Below are 20,667 nucleotides of genomic sequence, written 5' to 3'. Positions count from 1 at the left end.
TGATGCCTTCCAGGAGGGATTATCAAAATCTGTCAAGTCATTTGGAGTAGGGTCTAGGCCCTCCCCCGCCCCCCGCCTCTAGGCTAAAAGAGTATCCTTCCATGGGGAATGTGCTCCCAAAGTCCTTTCTGTACTAGAGATACATCCTGGTTCCACTGCCCAGGACTTTTAACTGAGACCCACATTCATGGTGTCTGAGTTGGTATAATGATATTAATCTGGGGGTCCATGAGCCCACTGTTGTTCAGGTCAGCTGTCTCTGTGGGTTTCTGTAGCCTGGCCTTGACCCCTTTTCTTATCACTCCTCCCTCTCTACAACTGGATTCCAGGAGTTCTGCTCAGTGATTAGCTGTGGGTGTCTGCTTCTGTTTCGATCAGCTACTAGATGAGGGCTCTATGATGACATATAAGTAGTTATCAATCTCATTATCAGGGGAGGGCATATAAGGTAGCCTTTCCACAGTTGCTCAGATTGTTAGTTGGGATCATCCTTGTAGGTATCTGGACATTTCTCTAGAGTCAGTTTTCTCTTCAAACCTATAATGGCTCCCTCTTTTATGGTATCTCTTTTTTTCCTTCTCTCGTCTATTCATCCCCCAACTCAATCTTCCTGGTTCCACATGTTCTCCTCTCCTCCCCTTCTCTTTCTCTTAACTCCCTCTTCACTTACTGTCCACCCCCCCCATTCCCAATATGCTCAGGAGATCTTGTTCCTTTCCCCTTCTGTGGGGGACCTTGTATGAATCTCTTAGGTTCCTCCTTGTATCCTAGTTTCTCTGGCGGTGTGAATTATAGGCTGGTGATCCTTTGCTCTGTGTCTAAAATCCATATATGAGTGAGTACACACCATGTTCTTTTTGTGACTGGGTTACCTCACTCAGGATGGTTTCTTCAAGTTCCATCCATTTGCCTGCGAATTTCAAAGTCCCATTGTTATCCCCCCCCCAACTGGATAGTATTCCATTGTGTAAATGTGCCACATCTTTATCCATTCTTCAGTTGAGGGGCATCTAGGTTGCTTCCTGGTTCTTGCTATTCGAAATAATGGTGCTATGAACGTCATTGAACAGATGTCTTTGTAGTGCAATCAGCTGGGGATGGTAGGTTCCTCTTTTCCATCCAGTTGCTCTGCTACTGTGTTTCTCCTACTTGCAGATATGGGAGGCACACAGTGGACTGGCCTGAAACAAATGGGTCTGCCTAAAAAAACTATTTTTGTTTCCTGCCCATTTCATATATATATGAAAAAAGATGTATGTATGCTCTGGCCACACGAGTGTGATTCTTTATGCCTGAGTACTTTATGTGTGTCTTACTAAATGCATATGGTTTAAAATGTATACGCCCTTAGAAAAGGTATTGATACCTTACAACACTTGCACAGGCACCATCTTGTCTAAGGGCAAGTGCTTAACCGGATTCTGGCAGCTGTCTTCTTGACTCAACTCACCTCAACTGCTGCAAAGGACTCTTTGGACTGTGGACAAGAGGACAGTGGAATTGACTTTCTCCACATTGCTAAGGCCCAAGGTAGGCAAGTCTTTCTAAATCTCCTAATCCACAGGACCCTCTGAGACCTTGGAGGTCCCATGCTAACAACAGAAAGCAGGCATCCTTAAAGCTCCTGCTCTCAACAATGATGGAGAACTCTGGGAGTGGCTGTCCACATGGCCAGCTAGTAAGTTTCTGTCATTCTCTAATCAATAATTCAGGTAAAATTTTATCCTTCTCAAGATTGATGCAGTTTGATGGCTGGTAGCTTTCAGTGTAACTTCTTACCATTCTTTTGTTTAAAAAGGTGTTTTACAGTATTAAGTTTATATAAAAACATAAAATCTTAAGAAATAAGGACCTAAAAATGTTTTAAGATATAGCAAAGTAACTAAAGGTGTCAAATTCAAGTTATCAGATTGTTTTCTCTTTCATTATTCCACTTTTCATAGTCTTAACATTAATCAATAAAATTTTAATAAGTTATTAATCCAATTCTAACAGAGTACAAAACAGCAAACTATATCACTATATGATCATAACTACAAACTCAAGATCATGGTACTTTTCATTGTGCTAAAATATGTTTATGGCAAAAATATATGGCCATTTCAATAGTGCAAATTTCAGTATAATTATAAACAGTGAAAATACTAATGTGTCTAAAATATATCTTTTCACAAAAAGTGCTTATAAGTTCCATGGAGCTGATCTGGACCCATGAAAACAGTTCAGATCCAGTCCAGATAAATGTCATCCAACCTTTTCCTGGTCCTGGGACTCCCTACCCTCATTTGAGCACCCCTTGGGATCCCTTACAACCCTCCTCCCCCAATTATCAGGATGTTGTCCTCTACATCCAGCTAGAAGTACCCCTGAATTCTAGGGATCCATCAGCGAGGATCCATGTACTCTACACTAACCCAGGCCATTCTGTCCATTTTATATCAATACACATGAGCAATTTTCAACCTCTAAGCCTAACAAGCTTGAACATACTCTATTTTCCACAATCTGCATTGTATATATGAATATTAGAAGTAACAAAACATCCACATGCCCAAATGTCATAAAAATACCAGTAATATCACAGATCCAGTGAATATAGTCTCTCTAATTCTAGTAGTCTAGTAGAAAAGTTTGCAAGTAAGGATTATCTAATAAAATACAGGATGCAGAATATAAAAGAACATTCCTCAACTTCATAGCATATTTTAAGGAGTTTAAAGAAGACAAAAAGAAAAGTTCAATGAAACAATGGAGAAACAACTCAAGGAAAATCAATGCCTTGGCGATGACCAAGTAAACACAAATATAAACCTGAAGTTAATGATAAAGACAATGCATGACTTGTTCATGGAATTCAATAAGGAAATAGAAAGAAAGAGGAAGATTCAAGCTTAAATGAGGACAGAATAGAAAAAATGAACAGACCAGTTATAACCTCAAGGGAAAGACATACATATCAAATGAAGCTAGCAAAAGGCAGAGAATTAGGACTTAAAGAAAAACTAGAATATAAAAATATAAAAAACATGAAAAATTGAAAATAAAGGAAATGTGAGACATGATGAGAAAACCAAATCTTTAAATTATTGGTATAGAAAATGGAGAATTCCAGGTCAATGACATAGACCAGTTTTTCAATAAGGTCAATTTCATAGAAGAAGAGTTCCTGAAACTAAGGAAAGATACATCCAAATATATAGAAGAAGCACAGAGTACAACAATAGACAGGACCAGAAAAGAAAATCCCTACAGCTTATCATTAATTACAACACTAAAAATGATAAATATTTTCAAAATTCTAATTATAACTTAAAAACATAACAAGAAAGTATGTTGAAAACTTTAAGAAAAAACCCACAAAGATTATATGCATATATAATATGTATGTATGTATGCATGTATGCATGTATGTATGTGTATATATGAAAGAGAAAATCCAATCAGCTGTGTTCTGAATGGAATCTGTGAGAGCCAGAAAAGCTAAGAGCAAAGAATGCCAAGTCCTGAAATCTATCATAGCTAGCCAAGAAAAATATATTCAGCAAAACTGTCTACCTAATTAAGAAGAAAAACTTTCCATGACATAAGCAGTCTACAAAAATATATTCAGCAAAGCAGAATTTAAGAAAATATAGCAAGTGATATTTTAGACTGGAGAGATCAATTAGTATACTGTAGAGATGGTGGAAAAATAGAAGAAAACAAATTTAGTAGAAAGAAAAACACCACTGAGAGCAGTATAACAATTCTAATTTCAACAGCATGATGACATACAACAACAAATAATATAAATTTCTATAATACCATTAAATATCAATGGCCACAATTCTTCATTTAAAAACATGGATGAATCCTAAAACAAAGTCCATCTGTTTTCTACAAGAAAGATATCTTAATTTTAAAGATAGGTACCATCTTAGAATAAAAGGATGGACAAAAGTACTCAAATCTCAACATGTGTCACTACCATAATATTCATCAAAATGGACTTCAGTCTAAAACTAATTGGAAAAATTAAAATGGGAAATTACATTCTGGTTAAGGGAACAGTTAATCAAGCAGATATTACAACTCTGAACTTATATCCATCCAATTTTTGGGCAGCCATTTTTATAAAAATTGTACTACTGTACAACAATCCATTAATAGTAGGCAAATTCAGTACCCCATTCTCTCCAATAGACATGTCACCTGGGCAAATATATGAAGAAAAATATCTAAAATCAACTCGACTCAACAGATATCAGCATAGTATGTCTCACAAAATCCAAAGAAAATAGATTCTGCTCTTTAGAACATGGGAACTTTTCTAACATAAAGCAAATCATGAAACACAAAAGAAATATTCACAAATTAAAAATAATGAGATACATCTAATTGTCTTTCCTATCTGATCCCAATATAAAAACAAAATTGACAGCAAATATATCTCTAGTAAATACACAGTCTTCTTGGAAATAAAACAATCAGTACTGAATGACGAATGAGTCAAAGAAGAAATCAAGACAGAAATAAAAATACTCCCTGGAGACTGACTCAGGCCCCCCTGAATATGGGTCTCAGCCAGAAGGACTGAGCAGTCTAAGATACCTCAGACAGTGGAGCCAGGATGTATCCCTGGTGCACAAAAGGACTTTGCGAACATATCCCCCATGGAGGGATAACTGCCTTAATCTAGAGACAGGAGAGAAGCCCTAGTCCCTACTTCACATGACCTGTCAGATCTATAGGACCCCAACTGGATGGCATTCCCCTACATATGGAATTGGGGTGGGGGGATGGGAAGGGAGGGTGTTTAGAGTGCATGTGAGAGGGCAAAGAGGGTAAAAGGGAGAAAAGGAGGGAGGGGTGTGGGAGGGAGGGAGGGAGAGGGAACTGGGATTGACATGTAAAATAATAAATTAAATTAAAAAAATGCTTTGACTCCAAAATTTAAGTTGAAGGACAAGTTACTGGGGAAAAGGATTTCTATTTTTGTTTCCACAGAAAATGAAAAGATGTGGATTCCCTTCAGACTAATGTGGTTTGATCAAGCCAGACCGCCTGAAACAGAGTACCAGGTGATCCTACATTCAAAACAGCTGGACAAAACAGCCTTACAGACTACAGCCAGGATTTCTGAATCTTCTTCGAATCCCCCATGACAGCGTCCCTTACCAGCAGGAAGTAGTTTGGAAAGAACGATGCCCAAATTCCCAAATATTGTGTATAAATGTTTGTTTTCATTTAATTGGACTTTGTTATATAAAATTAAATAAAATAAAAAAATATTCCCTGGAACTAAATGAAAACAAAAACACAAAACAATATCCTTGGGATACATTGAAAAGTGTCATACAAGGAAAATTTTAGCTCTAAGTTTCTACATTCAAAAATCAGTTGTGACACAGATAGCTCAATGACGCAATTCAAATATTGCCAAAACAAGAAATAAAAGCAAAGATCAACACAAATGATGGTAAGAAATAATAAAATCAGAGAAAAATCAATGTAAAATCTAAGAGCTGACTCTTTGAGAAGATAAACAGTAAGTAATTAAAAAACCCCTGAAGACTCAAAGCAAAAGTATCATAAGTGTCAGGGAAAGTTTACAACAAACACCAGAGATGATCCAAATATTTTAAGAGAATATTTTAAGGCAAGAAAAGAAACATTATTCCAGTAGGCTTGAAACCTACATGACATGGAAAAGTTTCTAGATTCAGCCAAATCATAAGAATTAAAACACAAAGTCAACAAGCTAAAAAACCCATAATGCAGAGGAGATTGAAACAGCAACAAAACCTTTCCAGCTATAAAAATATCCTGGTCCAGATGAATTCACAGCAGAATTCCTCCAGACATTCAAAGAAAACATACAGTCAGTTATTCTTAAAATATTTTAAAAACAGGAAAATAAGGAACATTTCCAAACTCCTCTAGAAAGCTATTTTCATTCTAATACCCAAACCAGGTAATGACAACAAGAGAAAAAGAAAACCACATGTCATTATCCCTGCTAAACATAACTCACAAAACTCAGTAAAACTCTTGAAAATTGAATATAGACTTACATCACAACTATTGTACACCATGGTGGAAGTGGCTTTATCATTGAAATTCAGGGATGGTTCAACATATTTAACTTAATGAATGTAAAATTTATATAAATGGTTGTATAGACAAAAATTACATGAACATGTGATGTTCATGTGACAAAATCCAACTTCTTTATAATAAATATTCTAGAGGATATACAGAAAGAGGCAACATATCTCAACACACACACACACACACACACACACACACACACACACACACACACACACACACACACGAAACCCACAGCCAACATCATTCTCAATGGAGAAAAGCAATTGAAGGCAGGTTTATATGAGTTCACCAGACCCAAATTAATGATAATTAGGTATTTAATTTAATAGGGAAACATTTACACTGCCATGTTCTTCTTGCTCCAGGACATGCGGTCTTTTTCCTTCTGATGGTTTTACCACAACCCCAGAGTGCACAAACCAGACCCTTCTCTGCCCTATAAGGTGTCAGGTCTGAACCTGAAACCATGCCCTAAGGGTGTGGCCACCACTATAAATTCATTAGCAAAGCAAGATGCCACTACAAAGAACTCCAATATGCCCATTCCTTTTCAATATTATGCTCAAAGCATTAGCTGGAGCAATAAGGCAAGATAAGTAATCTAAAGGGATACAGATAGAGAAAGAAATCAAACTATCATAATTGCAAATTATATGATACCATACTTAAGAGATTGCAGAAAGTCTACCATAAAAAGTTTGAAGTGATTAACAAATACAGCTATGTGGCAAGATACAGAATCAACTTATACAAATCAATATCCTTTTCTATACACCAGCAACAAACATAGAAAGGAGAACTTTGACACTGTACCATTCGCAATTGCCTGAAAGAAAATAAAATACTTAGTAATAAATCTAATCAAGAAAGCAAAGGACTTTCACAGGAGAACATTAAATCTCTGAAGAAACTTGGAAAGACACTAGAAAATGGGAAGACATCCCATTCCATATCCTGTATTGGCAGAATTAACTTCAGGAAAATGAATATTGTATCAAAAGCTATTTATAAATTCAATGCAAGCACATTCAAAATTTTGACCTCATTCTTTGCATATAGAAAAAAGAATCTATACCAATATTCAACACAGAAAGGAGACCCAAATAATACTAAATGGAAACAACTATGATAGAGGATTTATCATTCTGAACTTTAAGATGTATTACAGAGCCATAATAAAACAACAACAACAAAAACAACCACAAAAATATACAGCACTGGTATAAAAATGTACCTGCAGACCAATGCAACAAAATCCAAGACACAAACAGGAGTACAGGTTAGGTCAGTCATTTAATATTAACAAAGATAGCAAAAACGTAAGATTAAGAATAGAAAGCATCATGAAGACATGTTGGAAAAACTGAGTCCCACAGTTTGTAGAATGAAATTAATCCCATATCACAAATTCCAACTTCAAATGGATAAAACACTTAAACCTGAAATGCAGAATACTGAAACTGTTAGAAGAAAACATAGGCAATAGTCTTCATGATCCAGGTCTCTGAAAAGACATTCTGGATAGGACTCTATTTACCCAAAAATTAAAGCTAACACTGAGCTGTACTCCTGGAATCAAGTTGTAGAGAGGGAGGGGTGATAAACAAAGAGATTAAGAGCATGCTGGGAAAAACCACAGAAACAGCTGACCTGAGCAAGAGGGAACTCATGAACCCCAGTCTGACAGCTGGGGAACCAACATAGGACCAAACAAAGCCCCCTGAATGTGGGTGTAAGCTAGGAGGCCTAGACAGTCTATGGAGCTTCTGTCAGAAGAATCTGGATGTATCCCTACTGCAGGAACTGACTTTGGGTGTCCATTCCCTGTGGAGGGATACTCCCCTAGCCTAGAGACACGGGAATGTCCCCAAATGACTTGACAGATTTTGATGATCCCTCATGCAAAGCCTCACCCTCCCTGGGGAGTGGATGGGGGTGGTGGTGAGATGAGGGAGTATGTGGGGGGGGCATGGGAGGATGGGAGAGAGAGGCAACTGGGATTTATACATAGAATAAGATTGTTTTAATTTAAATAAAATGAATTAAGAAAAGAATTAAAGCTAACAATTGACAAGGAGTTCATAAAACTAAAAGGCTCTGTACAGACAAAGAGCTAATCAACTGAGTACAGAGGAAGCCCTCAGAATGGGAGAGAATCTTTGCCAGTATATATCTAACAGCAGATTAATAACCAGAATATACAAAGAACTGACAAAATCAAATAGTTAAAAAGTGACTTACTGTATAAGAAATGACCCTAGAACCCGAAAAGAGCATTTCAATTGGAAAAGAAATGGCTAAGAAATATTTCAAAAGAATTTGTCAAGTTTAGCAATTACAGAAACATAGAACAATTTTTGATTTCATCCTTCCCCAGTCAGAATAGCAATGATCCACAGAACAGCCAACAACAAGTGCTTGAGTTGACAGAAAGGAACAGGAAACTGCCATTCACTTACAGCAGGACTGTAACTGGTGCAGCCACTTTAGAAATCAGAATGGGGAATTCTCAAGAAGCTAATAGTAATTCTGCCATATGACCCAGCAATACCAATAGCTGGCATATGTCCATCGGACTCCACAGGTATTTGCTTTTCATGTGCAATGCTGCTTTGTTTATAGCACTTAGGAAACAAACAAACAAATCTAAGTGACCTAGAACTGACAAGTGGACAATGAAACCATGATACAGATACACCAGTGAATATATTTAGGTATAAAGGAAAGTGAAATCATAAACTTTATGGATGGAACTAGAAAGGACCAAATTGAGTCATGAAACCTAGATACAGAAAGACAAATGCCATATGTTCTTTCTCATAGAGGATTCTACCTCCAAACTTCAGATATGAGTACATGTGGAAAACAGTAGAAGATAGAAAAATGAGTAGGATCACTGCAGGAGCTTGAGGGAAACAGTTGAATAGCCGGGAAGAAATGAGCTAAAGGGAGATGCAAAAGAGGGACACTCCCATTAACTAGGTAAGATGGAGATAAATACAGTTGAAGGAGTACAAAGAGTAAAATAACAGTACAGATTAATGTCTGGACAAAATACATGTGATGTGAAGGGGAAAGTTGGAAAGGGGGGTGTTTAGAAAGTTGAAGAGAAGTAAATACAGACGAAGGAGGGAAGTGTGTAAAATATCAATAAGAATGTCTGAAAAGGTGTCAAATAATCATAATATTACTATTTACCTAAAAATAACCCTACAATGTAGTTAACTCTCTTATACTCATACACAGAGTTTCAGTAAACCTTTCTAATCTGGGCTGATGCTCTTCCCTCCAAGACTAAGTCTACATAAATAAACCCAGTACCAGACATGAGAATCTTTCTTTTGTGTTTTTCACTAGAGTTGTTGAAGAGACTCCAAAAACATACTACCTATTGTTGTTGTGTATGTTTATCCTGTTAGTTGGAAAGTGAGTCTGTATTGCTGAAGACACCATGAATTTCAGAAACAGCCTGGAGACCCTTGAGCTGGAACTGATACAAACGCCCTTCCCCTGTGAACTAGCTTTTATAATACCAGAAGATATTATGCAGGCTTCCAAATGATGGAGACAACCAACATTCTTACCTTTCTGTGACAATTATGAACCACACCAATGACCATCATAGCACACAACCCTAAGGGTGCAATAGTGCCATGCATTCCTTGATGGTGATCAAGAGCTCTCTGTATTAGAGTCAAGACAATAAGGAAATCATGCCTTTGCCTGAAACCTGAGTACTCAGTGCTAGTGAAGTCATGGTTATTGGAGGAGAATCTACAAACACCAATTTACTAAACCAGCATAATCCCTAACACTCATAATAAAAACCCGACTCAGCTATTGGAGTTCAAGCTGAAGATCAGAAAATCAAAGCAGCCAAGCCACCAGAGAGCTCTTATCTCTACCAAGGCTGGGGAGATCTTGTCCTCAAAGTGGCTATAGACTAATTGCCCAAGATTGAATGCTCTAAGACCCCATTCCTGTCTTATATACCTCTCTAGTTCTAGGATTAGAGGTTTGAGCTCTGTTTCTCAAGATATGTGTGGCTTGAACTCACTGAGATTCATCTTTCTCTATCTCCTGAGTCCTGGAATTAAAGATGTGTACCATCACTGCCTTGGCTTTTATGGCTGTGGCTAGCTTTGCATTCTGATCTCCAGGTAAGATTAATTAGATCATAAATAGTATATTACCACAACAACCTGTAAACATTTGTCCTGATACCCACAGGTAATTTTAGTCTTCACCCCCAAGCAAAGAAACTTTACAACAGATGAGAGCATTACAGAGTTGTCGAGGGCAGCTCCAGTGGGTAAGTCTGTAAAATCATTCCCAAACCTAAGGCCCAGAGAATATTTCAGATTGGGGAAATATTGTAAGAATCAGAGGCTCATGGAATTTTATGTGAGTTTGTGTCTCTTAGTAATATCAGACAGTAAGTAAACCCATCCCTACCAACATGACTCCCTAAACATGTGAAACCGGATGGGGACAACAGCAACAGATCTGCCAAAGAGGGCAGAATGACCACAAGGCCTTCATCCCACACAGAGAACAGAATAGAACATAACTAAGAAATGTTGAGAGAGGGCAGGAGTAATGTCCTCTCCAGGGAAAAGCACATCAACTGATCATTCACTATCAAATAGTCAACCCTAAGAACATTTACACAAGTATATCATGTGATGATATAATATTTGTGATTTATTAAAGCTTGCCTGAGGATTCATAAAGCAAAATCATCTTCAAGCTATAGAGGTCAGGCAGGGGTGGTACATACCCTTAATCCCAGGATTTAGGATTAAGAGGTAGAGGGATCTCTGTTCAAGATCATCACGGCCTACGGAAGAGTGAAGGATAATAGAATTCATGCCTTTGATCCCAGCACCTGGGGCCATATGCCTTTAATTCTAGCATTATGGAGGTCTCAGCAATCTCCAGCCGAGTTGAAGAGAACATAGCAGTCTGGGAGTGTCATCTGGGATTACAGTCTGAGTTTTGGTATAGCCAAGATTGCCTTTCAGTGTGAGGTAATTGTAAGAGCTAGTGACCAGCTACTTTGCTTTTCTGATCTTCAGCTTGAAGCATGAACCTGAATATCTGTCTCTGGGTCTTTTATTTTTCATGTTATAATGTCATACAGACCAATCCAGGTATATTTGGAGTTTTATATGTATACATATATGCATTTAACAAATCAATGAAGAAAGAGGCCATTTATGTGAAAGACAGAATTATGGGAAGTGTCACACTGAGGAAAAGGAAAGAGAAATAACACAATTACATTGTAATTTCAAAATGAAAGGGAATGGAAACAAAAAACAAATGTGTGATGTAGTAAATGCTCTTAGTATCAGAGTATGTGCTACTATGATATATAACTCAGTGGAGAAAGGGGCTGCCATGCAATCTTGATAACCTGGGTATGATCTCTAAACACACACTAAAGTCAAAGAAGAAGTCTAAACTCCATAATGATGTCCTCTGACCTCCATATTTGAGCTAAGGCACATGCACACATACACACAAACACATGTGCACATCAATACATACATATTAATAAGAAAAACAGGTATTTTAAACAATCTTTCATTTACCAGAAATGTCTATTAAGGAATTATATGTTTCCAATAATCCTGCCATTAAGTTGAAGATAATTATATCAATACACTCAGACAAGAATTTAAACTATGGCAACATTGACTCTATGAAAATTAAAGTATAGTTCATTAATATCCCCTACAGTTGTTGCAATAACAAACTCTATTTTTATGTAGTTACTTAAGTATTTGTCTTATTGAAGACAATAATTAGATACTATGTTGCCATCATTTTTTTGAATTTTTATTTTACTTTTTCTAATTTTTATTTATAATATTTAAAAATTTTAAATTGTAATATAATTATGACATTTCCCCTCTTCTCATTTCTCTCTCTAAGCCCTCTCCTGCACCTATTTTGGTCTTGTTTCCTATTAAATTTATGCCTCTTTTTCATTAATTGTTGACTATGTGTTTTTGTGTGTGTGTGTGTATTCCTAAATACCATGTGTTCAGTTTTTATATTAGCTGTATATATGATCTCAAGGCAGTACACAGCACAGACAATGATCTACAGGCACTTGTACCTTCCTATACAAAGATTCATTGTCCATACTATGTTTAATATTCAAATGACAACTGTAAGTTGTGTAAAGTTAATACTGTGTGTGGTACCTTTAGGAAACTGCTCCACATGTACTTGTCCTGGGCTTATATTTAGGAATAAATAATTGGATTCATTTATTAAAGGGATACACAGGAAGCCTGGACATTTGCACACCTCACATAGCCTGGGCAGCCTGTAATATAGATCATTGCAAGAGTTGAGATGAAGTTTCCTAGCAATGAAAGGCAGTTTTTGGAAGTAGGGATGAAGATGACAGAATAAAATTAGGGCTTCCCCTCAATATCCACACACTGTGTGGTACCAGCAATGATTATTAATGAATATGGATGTGAGTGAAAGAGACATGGACTTTGATGATCCCTCCTGGAGAGCATCATGCTCCCTGTGTGTGTGTGTGTGTGTGTGTGTGAGATGGGATGGGATGGGAGGGGGGATTGGGGGGTATGGGAGGGAGAGGGAACTGGGATCAATATGTAAAATAAGAATATACATACATACATACATACATACATACATACATACATACGGACAACAGTGCTGCATCACAACACTACGACCACTTCTTGGCTTTCTCCCTCTACATTCACAAGTAGTTTGGGGAAAGGTATTATTTTTCTACCTGTCTGGTTGGAAATGTGCCTCTCTGGACAAAACACACAAGAAAAACAGCAGGCAGGTCTTCCTTCTTCTACAAGTTTCCAGAAACCTGGACCACAGCTCTGTGTACATACAGATTGAGGTGTCTGAGGGTAATACCGAAAAACTGGTCATAATTTTGCACATCAGCCACAGGCTTAAAATATTTTTAAGGTAAACAATTTCAACTGCACAAAGACTATGAAAGTTGTATGTATTTATGTGACGTTTCCATCTGTGAGTGTGTGTGGAGTGTAGAATAGAAGTTATCACACTTCCCGATGTTAAATATGCAATGTTTCTTTATGGTGACCAAACTGTGTGACATTTCTGTTAGCTTTTGACAGAACTTCTTCCTTATATAAATTATGGAACAGTTGAATTGTCAGACAGAAACCCAGTCACTCTTGCCTATCTGTTTCTACCTTTGCCTTCCCCAGTCTGTAGTCACAATCATTAACTCTGATGCACATTTCCCATGAAAGAGGGTTTGGCCACTGATGGATGGTCACAGGTTCTCCTAACTGTATCACATATTGATTTAACATAGATACTGAATTTGGGTCCATTACTATGACTTTCACCCTGACTCCCCATGCTCAGTATAGAGGCCTATTTTACCTCCAAACTTTAGTGACTTCATCATTTGGGATTTTACCATTTGTCCTCTTAGCTAATCACATTAACCACTACACTTCTAAAACAACTTCAGTTTGTCTATAGTTTTGGAAATTGTGTATGCAAGGAAATATTTCTATCATTTTCCTTGATATGATTCTTTCCATGATTTGGATTCAGTTTCTGTCTGTATATTAACTGGTATTTGGGGCTGGAGATCTGGTTCAGCAGTTAGAAGTGCATTATGCTTTCACAGAGAAACCTGAGTTCACCTCCCAGCACACAAATCAGACAGTTCACAAACACCAGTTATAAAGAAAATTTGTATAAAATTCATAATTTCTTTCTTTTTTAAAATAAAAACTATACACATGTTTTAGGGTTAGTTGTCTTAAATGGCAGGATGCATTGAGCATCAGTTTGCATATATAATAAAATGTATATATGTACATATGATTATGTGCACATGTGTGTGAATACATGCAGAAACACACATGCACACATTGCTATTATAGCAAAGAACACTGATTTATTCATTCACTGCAAGCATGAATGAATATATGAAAGTTCAAATTCAATTAAAAATAATTCTATCTATGGGAATTTGCTAACAATATGTGTGTGCTTGTGTGTATATGTATACATATATATATATATATGTATATATATATATCAAACTGAAATTCAAAAGATTAATTTCTTAATTAAAGACATCAAACAGAACTAAAGATACAATTCAGTATTTAAAGAGCTTGCCTCATAAATATGAAATCCTGAACTTATCATGCAGAAGGGAAGTATAGAAAATTCAGGTGCAGAACTGTATGCCTATAATCCTAATATGGTTTTCACGGAGACAGGGAGAATGCCTGGGACATACTGTTCAGTGAATCCAGCTAAATCAGAATGCATGGAGTTCAGAGAGAGATCATGTTTATAATTAAATGGAGGAAACTGAGGAAGGTAAACAGTGCTGACCATGGCCTCAATAGGAGCATGCACTCATATTCATGAGCATTCACACTCAAGTTCACAGCACAGCTAAGAACTTAGAGTCCATAAATTACTTTAAAATTCAAAGAGACATCACACAATCAATTATTAAAACTGTTTGCAGATATTTACAGACATATTAAATGTTGATATTTAGCCAGACCTGATTGAAGTTGCTTGGCCATTTGATGAGAACCTCATTGATGAACAAGTTGTGATCTTGTGGACTCTTGGAGACAAACTCTCCTACTTTAACTAGACATGAATAATGACTAGTGTACTCCATAATGTTTGTTATATCATACTTTGCCATATGATTCTTATTCTTATCAAAGCTTATCTGGTCTCCGGCAGTGTTTGTAAATTGGATTTTCCTCAGAAATGGTTGAAGCTGAAGAAAGACAACATTTGGATATGAGGGTTGCATGCAAATTTCTCGTTGATGGTCCCTAGGAGCAATCCTCTTTCTCTTTACTTTGGCTTTGTTTTTAAGGAGGCTTAGTTTCAGCAATTATCTTGCCATTGATCCAGTGAGATAAAGTTTTCTCCCCATTAAATTAATGTAGTTGTAACTGAATGATGGGAGATGTCATTCTGTAAATATGTTTCTTGTATTGGTTAATGAATAAAGCACTGTTGGCCAATAGGAGAGCAAGATAAGTGGGACTAGGAGACAAGGAGGATTCCGGAAGGAGAAGGGAGGAGATCAACATGGAGGACAGAGAGAGTAGGATGCTGGGCCCTCTCTCAGAGATACCATAAAAGAGGGAGCCATTATAGGTTTGAAGAGAAAACTGACTCTAGAGAAATGTTCAGAGACCTACAAGGATGGCCCCAACTAACAATTTGAGCAAAAGTGGAAAGGCTACCTTATATGCCCTTCCCTGAGAATGAGATTGATAACTAACTTATATGCCATCATAGAGTTGATATGCCATCTAGTAGCTGATGGAAACAGAAGCAGACACCCACAGCTAAATACTGAGCAGAACTCCTGGAATCCAGTTGTAGAGAGGGAGGAGTGATGAGAAAAGGGGTCAAGACCAGGCTACAGAAACCCACAGAGATGGCTGACCTGAACATGACCCCCAGACTGATACCTGGGAAACCAGTATTGGACTGACTCAGACTCCCTGAACATGGGTCTTAATTAGAAGGCCTGGGCAGTCTAAGGGACCTCTGACAGTGGAACCAGGATATATCCCTGGTGCAGGAAAGGACTTTGGGAGCACATTCCCCATGAAGGGATACTCCCTTAGCCATGAGGCAGGAGGGAGGGCCTAGACCCTACTTCAAATGACTTGACAGATTTGTTGATCCTTCCTGGAATGCATCACCCTCCCAGTGAAGTGGGTGGGGAATGGGACAGGAAGAGGGGTTGGGGGGCATGGGAGGAAGGGAGGGAGAACTGGGATTGATATGTAAAATGCAAAAAATTATATATATATATATATATATATATATATATATATATATATATATGTTTTCTGAGAGAAACTGGAGGAAAAATGGAAGCAACATCATCTATGGGTTTATATGTTTTAAGAAATTTACCTTCTTTTTGTCATAAAGTGAACACATGTATGTATGGTTATTTAGGTAGATAGGTGTACATGTAGTCATAGAGTGTTTCTTGACATGATATTAGCAGGAGTTTATGCACTGCCTCAAATTAATGAAAATGTGTATTAAATGTGCAGATTTTTTCCTGTGGTTTATATTTAAGGTAACTGAAAAGAGAGCTACTGCTTCCCTCCATTCCTTCCTGATTTGGTTTCAGTCACAATACTTGCATTTCAACTTTTATATAAACAATGTTGGAGACTAAATTAAAATCCAAATGGTCTGTGACTTAGCTAGATATTTTAAATTATTTCTTTATATTTCTATTTGTTTTGCTTATGAGTTTCCTTCCTGCATGTATGTTTGTGCACTACACATGTACAGGCTGCCAATGAAGACCAGAAGAGGTTGCTGGATCCCCTGGAATTGGAGTTACAGAGCAATGTAACTGCTCTGGGTCTTCTCAAGTGCAGTAAGTACATCTAACTACTGAGCTATCTCTGGCCCTAGGTTTGTGTTATTTTTATTTCTGTGTGCTGCTTACATGTATGTGTGTACCCAAACTGCATGCCTGATGTCTGCAGATGGCAAAAGAGTGTGTCACATCCAAAGAACTGTAGTTACAGACAGTTGTGAGCCCCCATATGGGTGCTAACAACTAAACCCAGGTCTCTGCAAAAGCAGCTCCTATCTGCTGAGGCATAATATCCACCATTATTTAATTATATATTTAAATTAACACAATGGGTTAATTCTTCAACTTTTGGGATGCAATATTGTGTTAACTAATTAACAACTCATGTTGTTAAGAACTATTGTCTCAGTATTCAGTTGTCTATACAAGAGGCATGCTAACTTATCTAATATACATCTCTGGGAGCTATCTTCACCAATTATGTCAATATCTATGTCAAATATCTTGCTATCCATCATACTAAAAACTACATAGCAAACTGAATTTAGAGTTCATCTTTTATTTATCTATCTTTGACTGAATGAAAACTTCACCTGACTTGTTTGTCAACCTTCCTGATAATAATCTTTTTGAAGGTGAACATCAATGCTCATAAATATAAGTGAGTCCTAAGTTTATATCAGGGTGGTTTAAACACAAATATATCCACTTATCACTAATAGATGGAGATATGGCCTAGGATCTTGGGCACCAACTGTATTCTAACATTTAATAGTGGAAGCACTCTCTTAGGTTTCCCCTTCTTTTTACCTTATTTAAGAGCAAATAACCTGCAAAAAACAACTACTTTTTCGGTTACTTTTGAGTCTAGGACAGGCTATTTTTATTTTTCACAAAAATTTCTCCTTATGGTTTTGAGTCATCAAATATAAATTCCATTTTATGTGAAATAGCTGATGTTAGTTATTAAACTTGGTAGTTTAGACATCAATTGCTTTTTGATAACTTAGAGAATTTCATCTCATTCTAGGAAAACATTTGTTGAGATATGTCCTAATTCAAAATCTTAAAATCAAAGCTACCAATCCCAAAATAAGGTACCATAATTACATCCATATACACGCTCACATTGAAAGAACCTATTTCCATTTTTGCCTTATTCTTTTAATTATAATATGAAAACATGTTGTGTGTTTTAACTCAGTGAAATACCTACTCATAATACAAGTTCCCAATGCCTGCTCTCCTTATGAGATAGACTTACCTGCCAAGGTAGAAGCCTGTCCTGGTTTGCATCTTTCTGAGATGCTATTTCTGTTTTTCTCAAAAGCATTTCATGGAGGGCATGGGCCATTGCATACACTGCATTCCATATGGAAACACTGGACTCAGAAGTGATCATTAAATCTTTTTCTTGCTTAGTCTTCAGGGATGTATTCAGTGGGCAGGGTTTACTATTTCCACACAGCAAAGGAGGAGGAGAACAGTGAAAATTGTCCAGCCAGAATTTATGGAAGTAAAGATCTCCTGGATACTGGGAGGGTGTAAGTGCCTCAAGAAAGTGCTTGAAGCCAGGGATATTTATATTCTTTGAAAATGAGAAGCTTCCTTCAAAAAAGTTCATCAAATCTTTCGACTCATATAACACAGACTCTAAATAAACTAAATTAGCCTTGGCCATTATCCACACCTTGTTTCTGATTAACATGATTTCATTGTTTAGGAAGTAAAACAGCAAGTCGTCTATATCACCATAGAATACATACACATTTACTTGTGTGTGTTTTTTCAAATTCACCAATCCAACTCCAGACATTAGATGAATTTTCCAATTAGTCTGGAGGTTTTCTGTAAAAGCCACACAGATACCTTCTGATGTAATCTCTGCTTTCATGTCAGAGAGGAACTCCTTCCCTTTCAGATCATCAGCCACAAAGAGCCCCACCCACCTCCAGTCAAAGTGCTCTAATAAAGAGATCACCCCTTGGCTCAGAGCTGTGTCTTTAGGAGATGTCTGGTACAAGGATGGGTATATATCTTTGTTACTTAGCACAGAATCAAAAGTTCCACATGTGACCTGAAGAAGCAAAGCAAAATATAGGCGATTCTGAGTTTCTAGGTGTTTTGAGTCACCATCTTAGTGAGGAAGTGAGTTCATTATTCACATAAGACAATCAGGGAGCTGTCTATTGGTGAGGAGAATGTCTTCTGTCAGATTAGCTTCTCTATCAAATGTGTTATGGAATATGGCTTTTGTCAAGTACTATGGGCCCCAAAGTTACTAAGAGTTCTGAAGAAGCTAAGAAATAAATGATATTCATGACAGGTTTGAAAGGCACCAATGCCATAGCATATTTGGTGTAGAGAAAGTCTTCAGAAAAATTATCTAGGGCTTTACTCTGAGAACATGAGATCACCTTCCCTAGAACATGTAGCTTTATGAAAGCAACTAACATTTTTTATTTATTTAATTCCTAAAGTTAGAAAAGAGCAGGGGGAAACATCTCCAAGTATTGTTGCCTCATTATTCTCTAGTGATAGATTTGATAAAGCCATCACCCAGAAACTAATGTAAAACACAAAACCCTGGGAAGTATGGAAATTATTATGTATATTATTTTTCTAACGTTAGGGTGCAATAATTTATGAATTGTTTTACTGAGTGATAATAATCAGTGTTGCACTCTGTGGTTTTTTAAATATTGAGTATTCTCAAGAATGGGACTCACCTATAGTTTTCTCAGTTTAAACTGGTGCCCACTGATGTTTGCTTTGCTTCAATAGTGTCTGGGAAGAGGCAATTGTGGAAATATATCTAAGTGGATGTTCTCTGTAAGTGCTATTCAGAGATCCAATTTTCTGAATAAGAAAATAAATTCCTTGGAACATTTTCATTAATGATGGTCTTAAGCATTGTTCCAAATTTATTTACATGTCCTAGACATCCTAATCCTCTACCAGTCAGTCATTGATGACTGGATCACCTATGAGATGTTTATACACTAACTAGGGCAGTCAGTCATCTATGTTGTAGTTTTGAATTATGAACAGCACTCAGCTTTGTGATGACTCAATAATTTGACAATGATTTGAGATATAATGAACACTACTGAGTGATCTTTTTAGAAAACTATAGCATTTACTTCTCATGTTTTTTTTTTTTTTCTGCACTCTACTGTTGATCATGGCAGGTTCTTGGTAATTAATTCACTTCTATTTTAAATCACCAGCAGTAAACATAGATAACTTCTCAATTTTTGTTTGGGCACATATCTGACTGTGGACAACAAAACATTACTAACTTACTTGTGGAACTTTGTAGACCTCCAAAAGTGTTCCAACTGCAGCAGAAAATTCAGGTCTGATTCCTGTAATGATTGCAAGAGCTTTGTGTTGAGTTTTGCATTTGTAGTTAGGAATAAACTCATTCCTTCCAGACAGCCACATCAGAGGACCCTCTAAGGCTCTGTGAGAGTTAAAGGCATTGTAGAGGTGGAAACCCAAGGTCACATTGGGAAGCAGATGGATATCTTTATTGATCTCCTCAAAAGCAAAGTATAAGGACAGCAAATATTGATAGTTTTTCCATCTCTCTCTAAATAGTAGAGGCAGAATGATGAACAGAGTCAGGCCCTTATTGCCAGAAACTCCTTAGCAAAACATGTAAAGCTGGTGTGAGTGAGTCCCTGACAGCACAGGAACATCATGGAATGGCTCTTGAAGTCAGTATTTGCATTATATTTCAGTAGTTGGTTTCTCTAAGTTCATAGTGTGGATTGAAGTGTCAGGTGTGTCTGTGTGCTATGGTTGCTGCATGGTGCTTATGGTGTTTCTAGTCATGGAATCCCTGGGATAGGGAAGAGTCACTAATGCATTCTCTAGGAATGTGACTATGCTTTAATCTCTTTATTTTGTAATAATTTCATTTCATACTCATATTTAAAGTGTAATACGTTTGTTTGTATGCATGCCTAGTCTGAAAGTGTTCCTTTGGAAGATACATAGATGGCCAGGCAATTATGTATGGTGGCTCCGAACAATCTGTAGGTCCAGCCAGGAGATAGATAAACAGACCTTTTGGAAAGTGTTTCTGGGACTTGAGAAATGACTGAGAGGTCATTTCTACTTGCTGCTCTTGGGCAGCATTTTAATTCAGGTCACAGCAGCTACTCTTTGGGTTA

General features: G+C 37.1%; 1 protein-coding gene across 1 annotated transcript in view; it reads right to left on the bottom strand.

The window, feature by feature from the left end:
* LOC127237077 (vomeronasal type-2 receptor 26-like) overlaps positions 1 to 20,667 on the bottom strand; it is a 35,997-nt gene that overhangs the window by 7,377 nt on the left and 7,953 nt on the right. Inside the window, exons 2-5 of the mRNA XM_051205114.1 lie at positions 19,793 to 20,081; positions 17,751 to 18,563; positions 14,672 to 14,899; positions 12,881 to 13,004 (exon numbers count right to left, since the gene is read on the bottom strand). Coding sequence (XP_051061071.1) covers positions 12,881 to 13,004; positions 14,672 to 14,899; positions 17,751 to 18,563; positions 19,793 to 20,081 — 1,454 coding nt within the window. The remainder of the gene's footprint in view (positions 1 to 12,880; positions 13,005 to 14,671; positions 14,900 to 17,750; positions 18,564 to 19,792; positions 20,082 to 20,667) is intronic.

The sequence above is a fragment of the Phodopus roborovskii genome, unplaced genomic scaffold (assembly GCF_943737965.1).
Source record: "Phodopus roborovskii unplaced genomic scaffold, PHOROB, whole genome shotgun sequence".
Classification (NCBI taxonomy): Eukaryota; Metazoa; Chordata; class Mammalia; order Rodentia; family Cricetidae; genus Phodopus; species Phodopus roborovskii.
The sequence above is the reverse complement of the archived record's forward strand: the minus strand, read 5'-3'. Positions and strand labels throughout refer to the sequence as shown.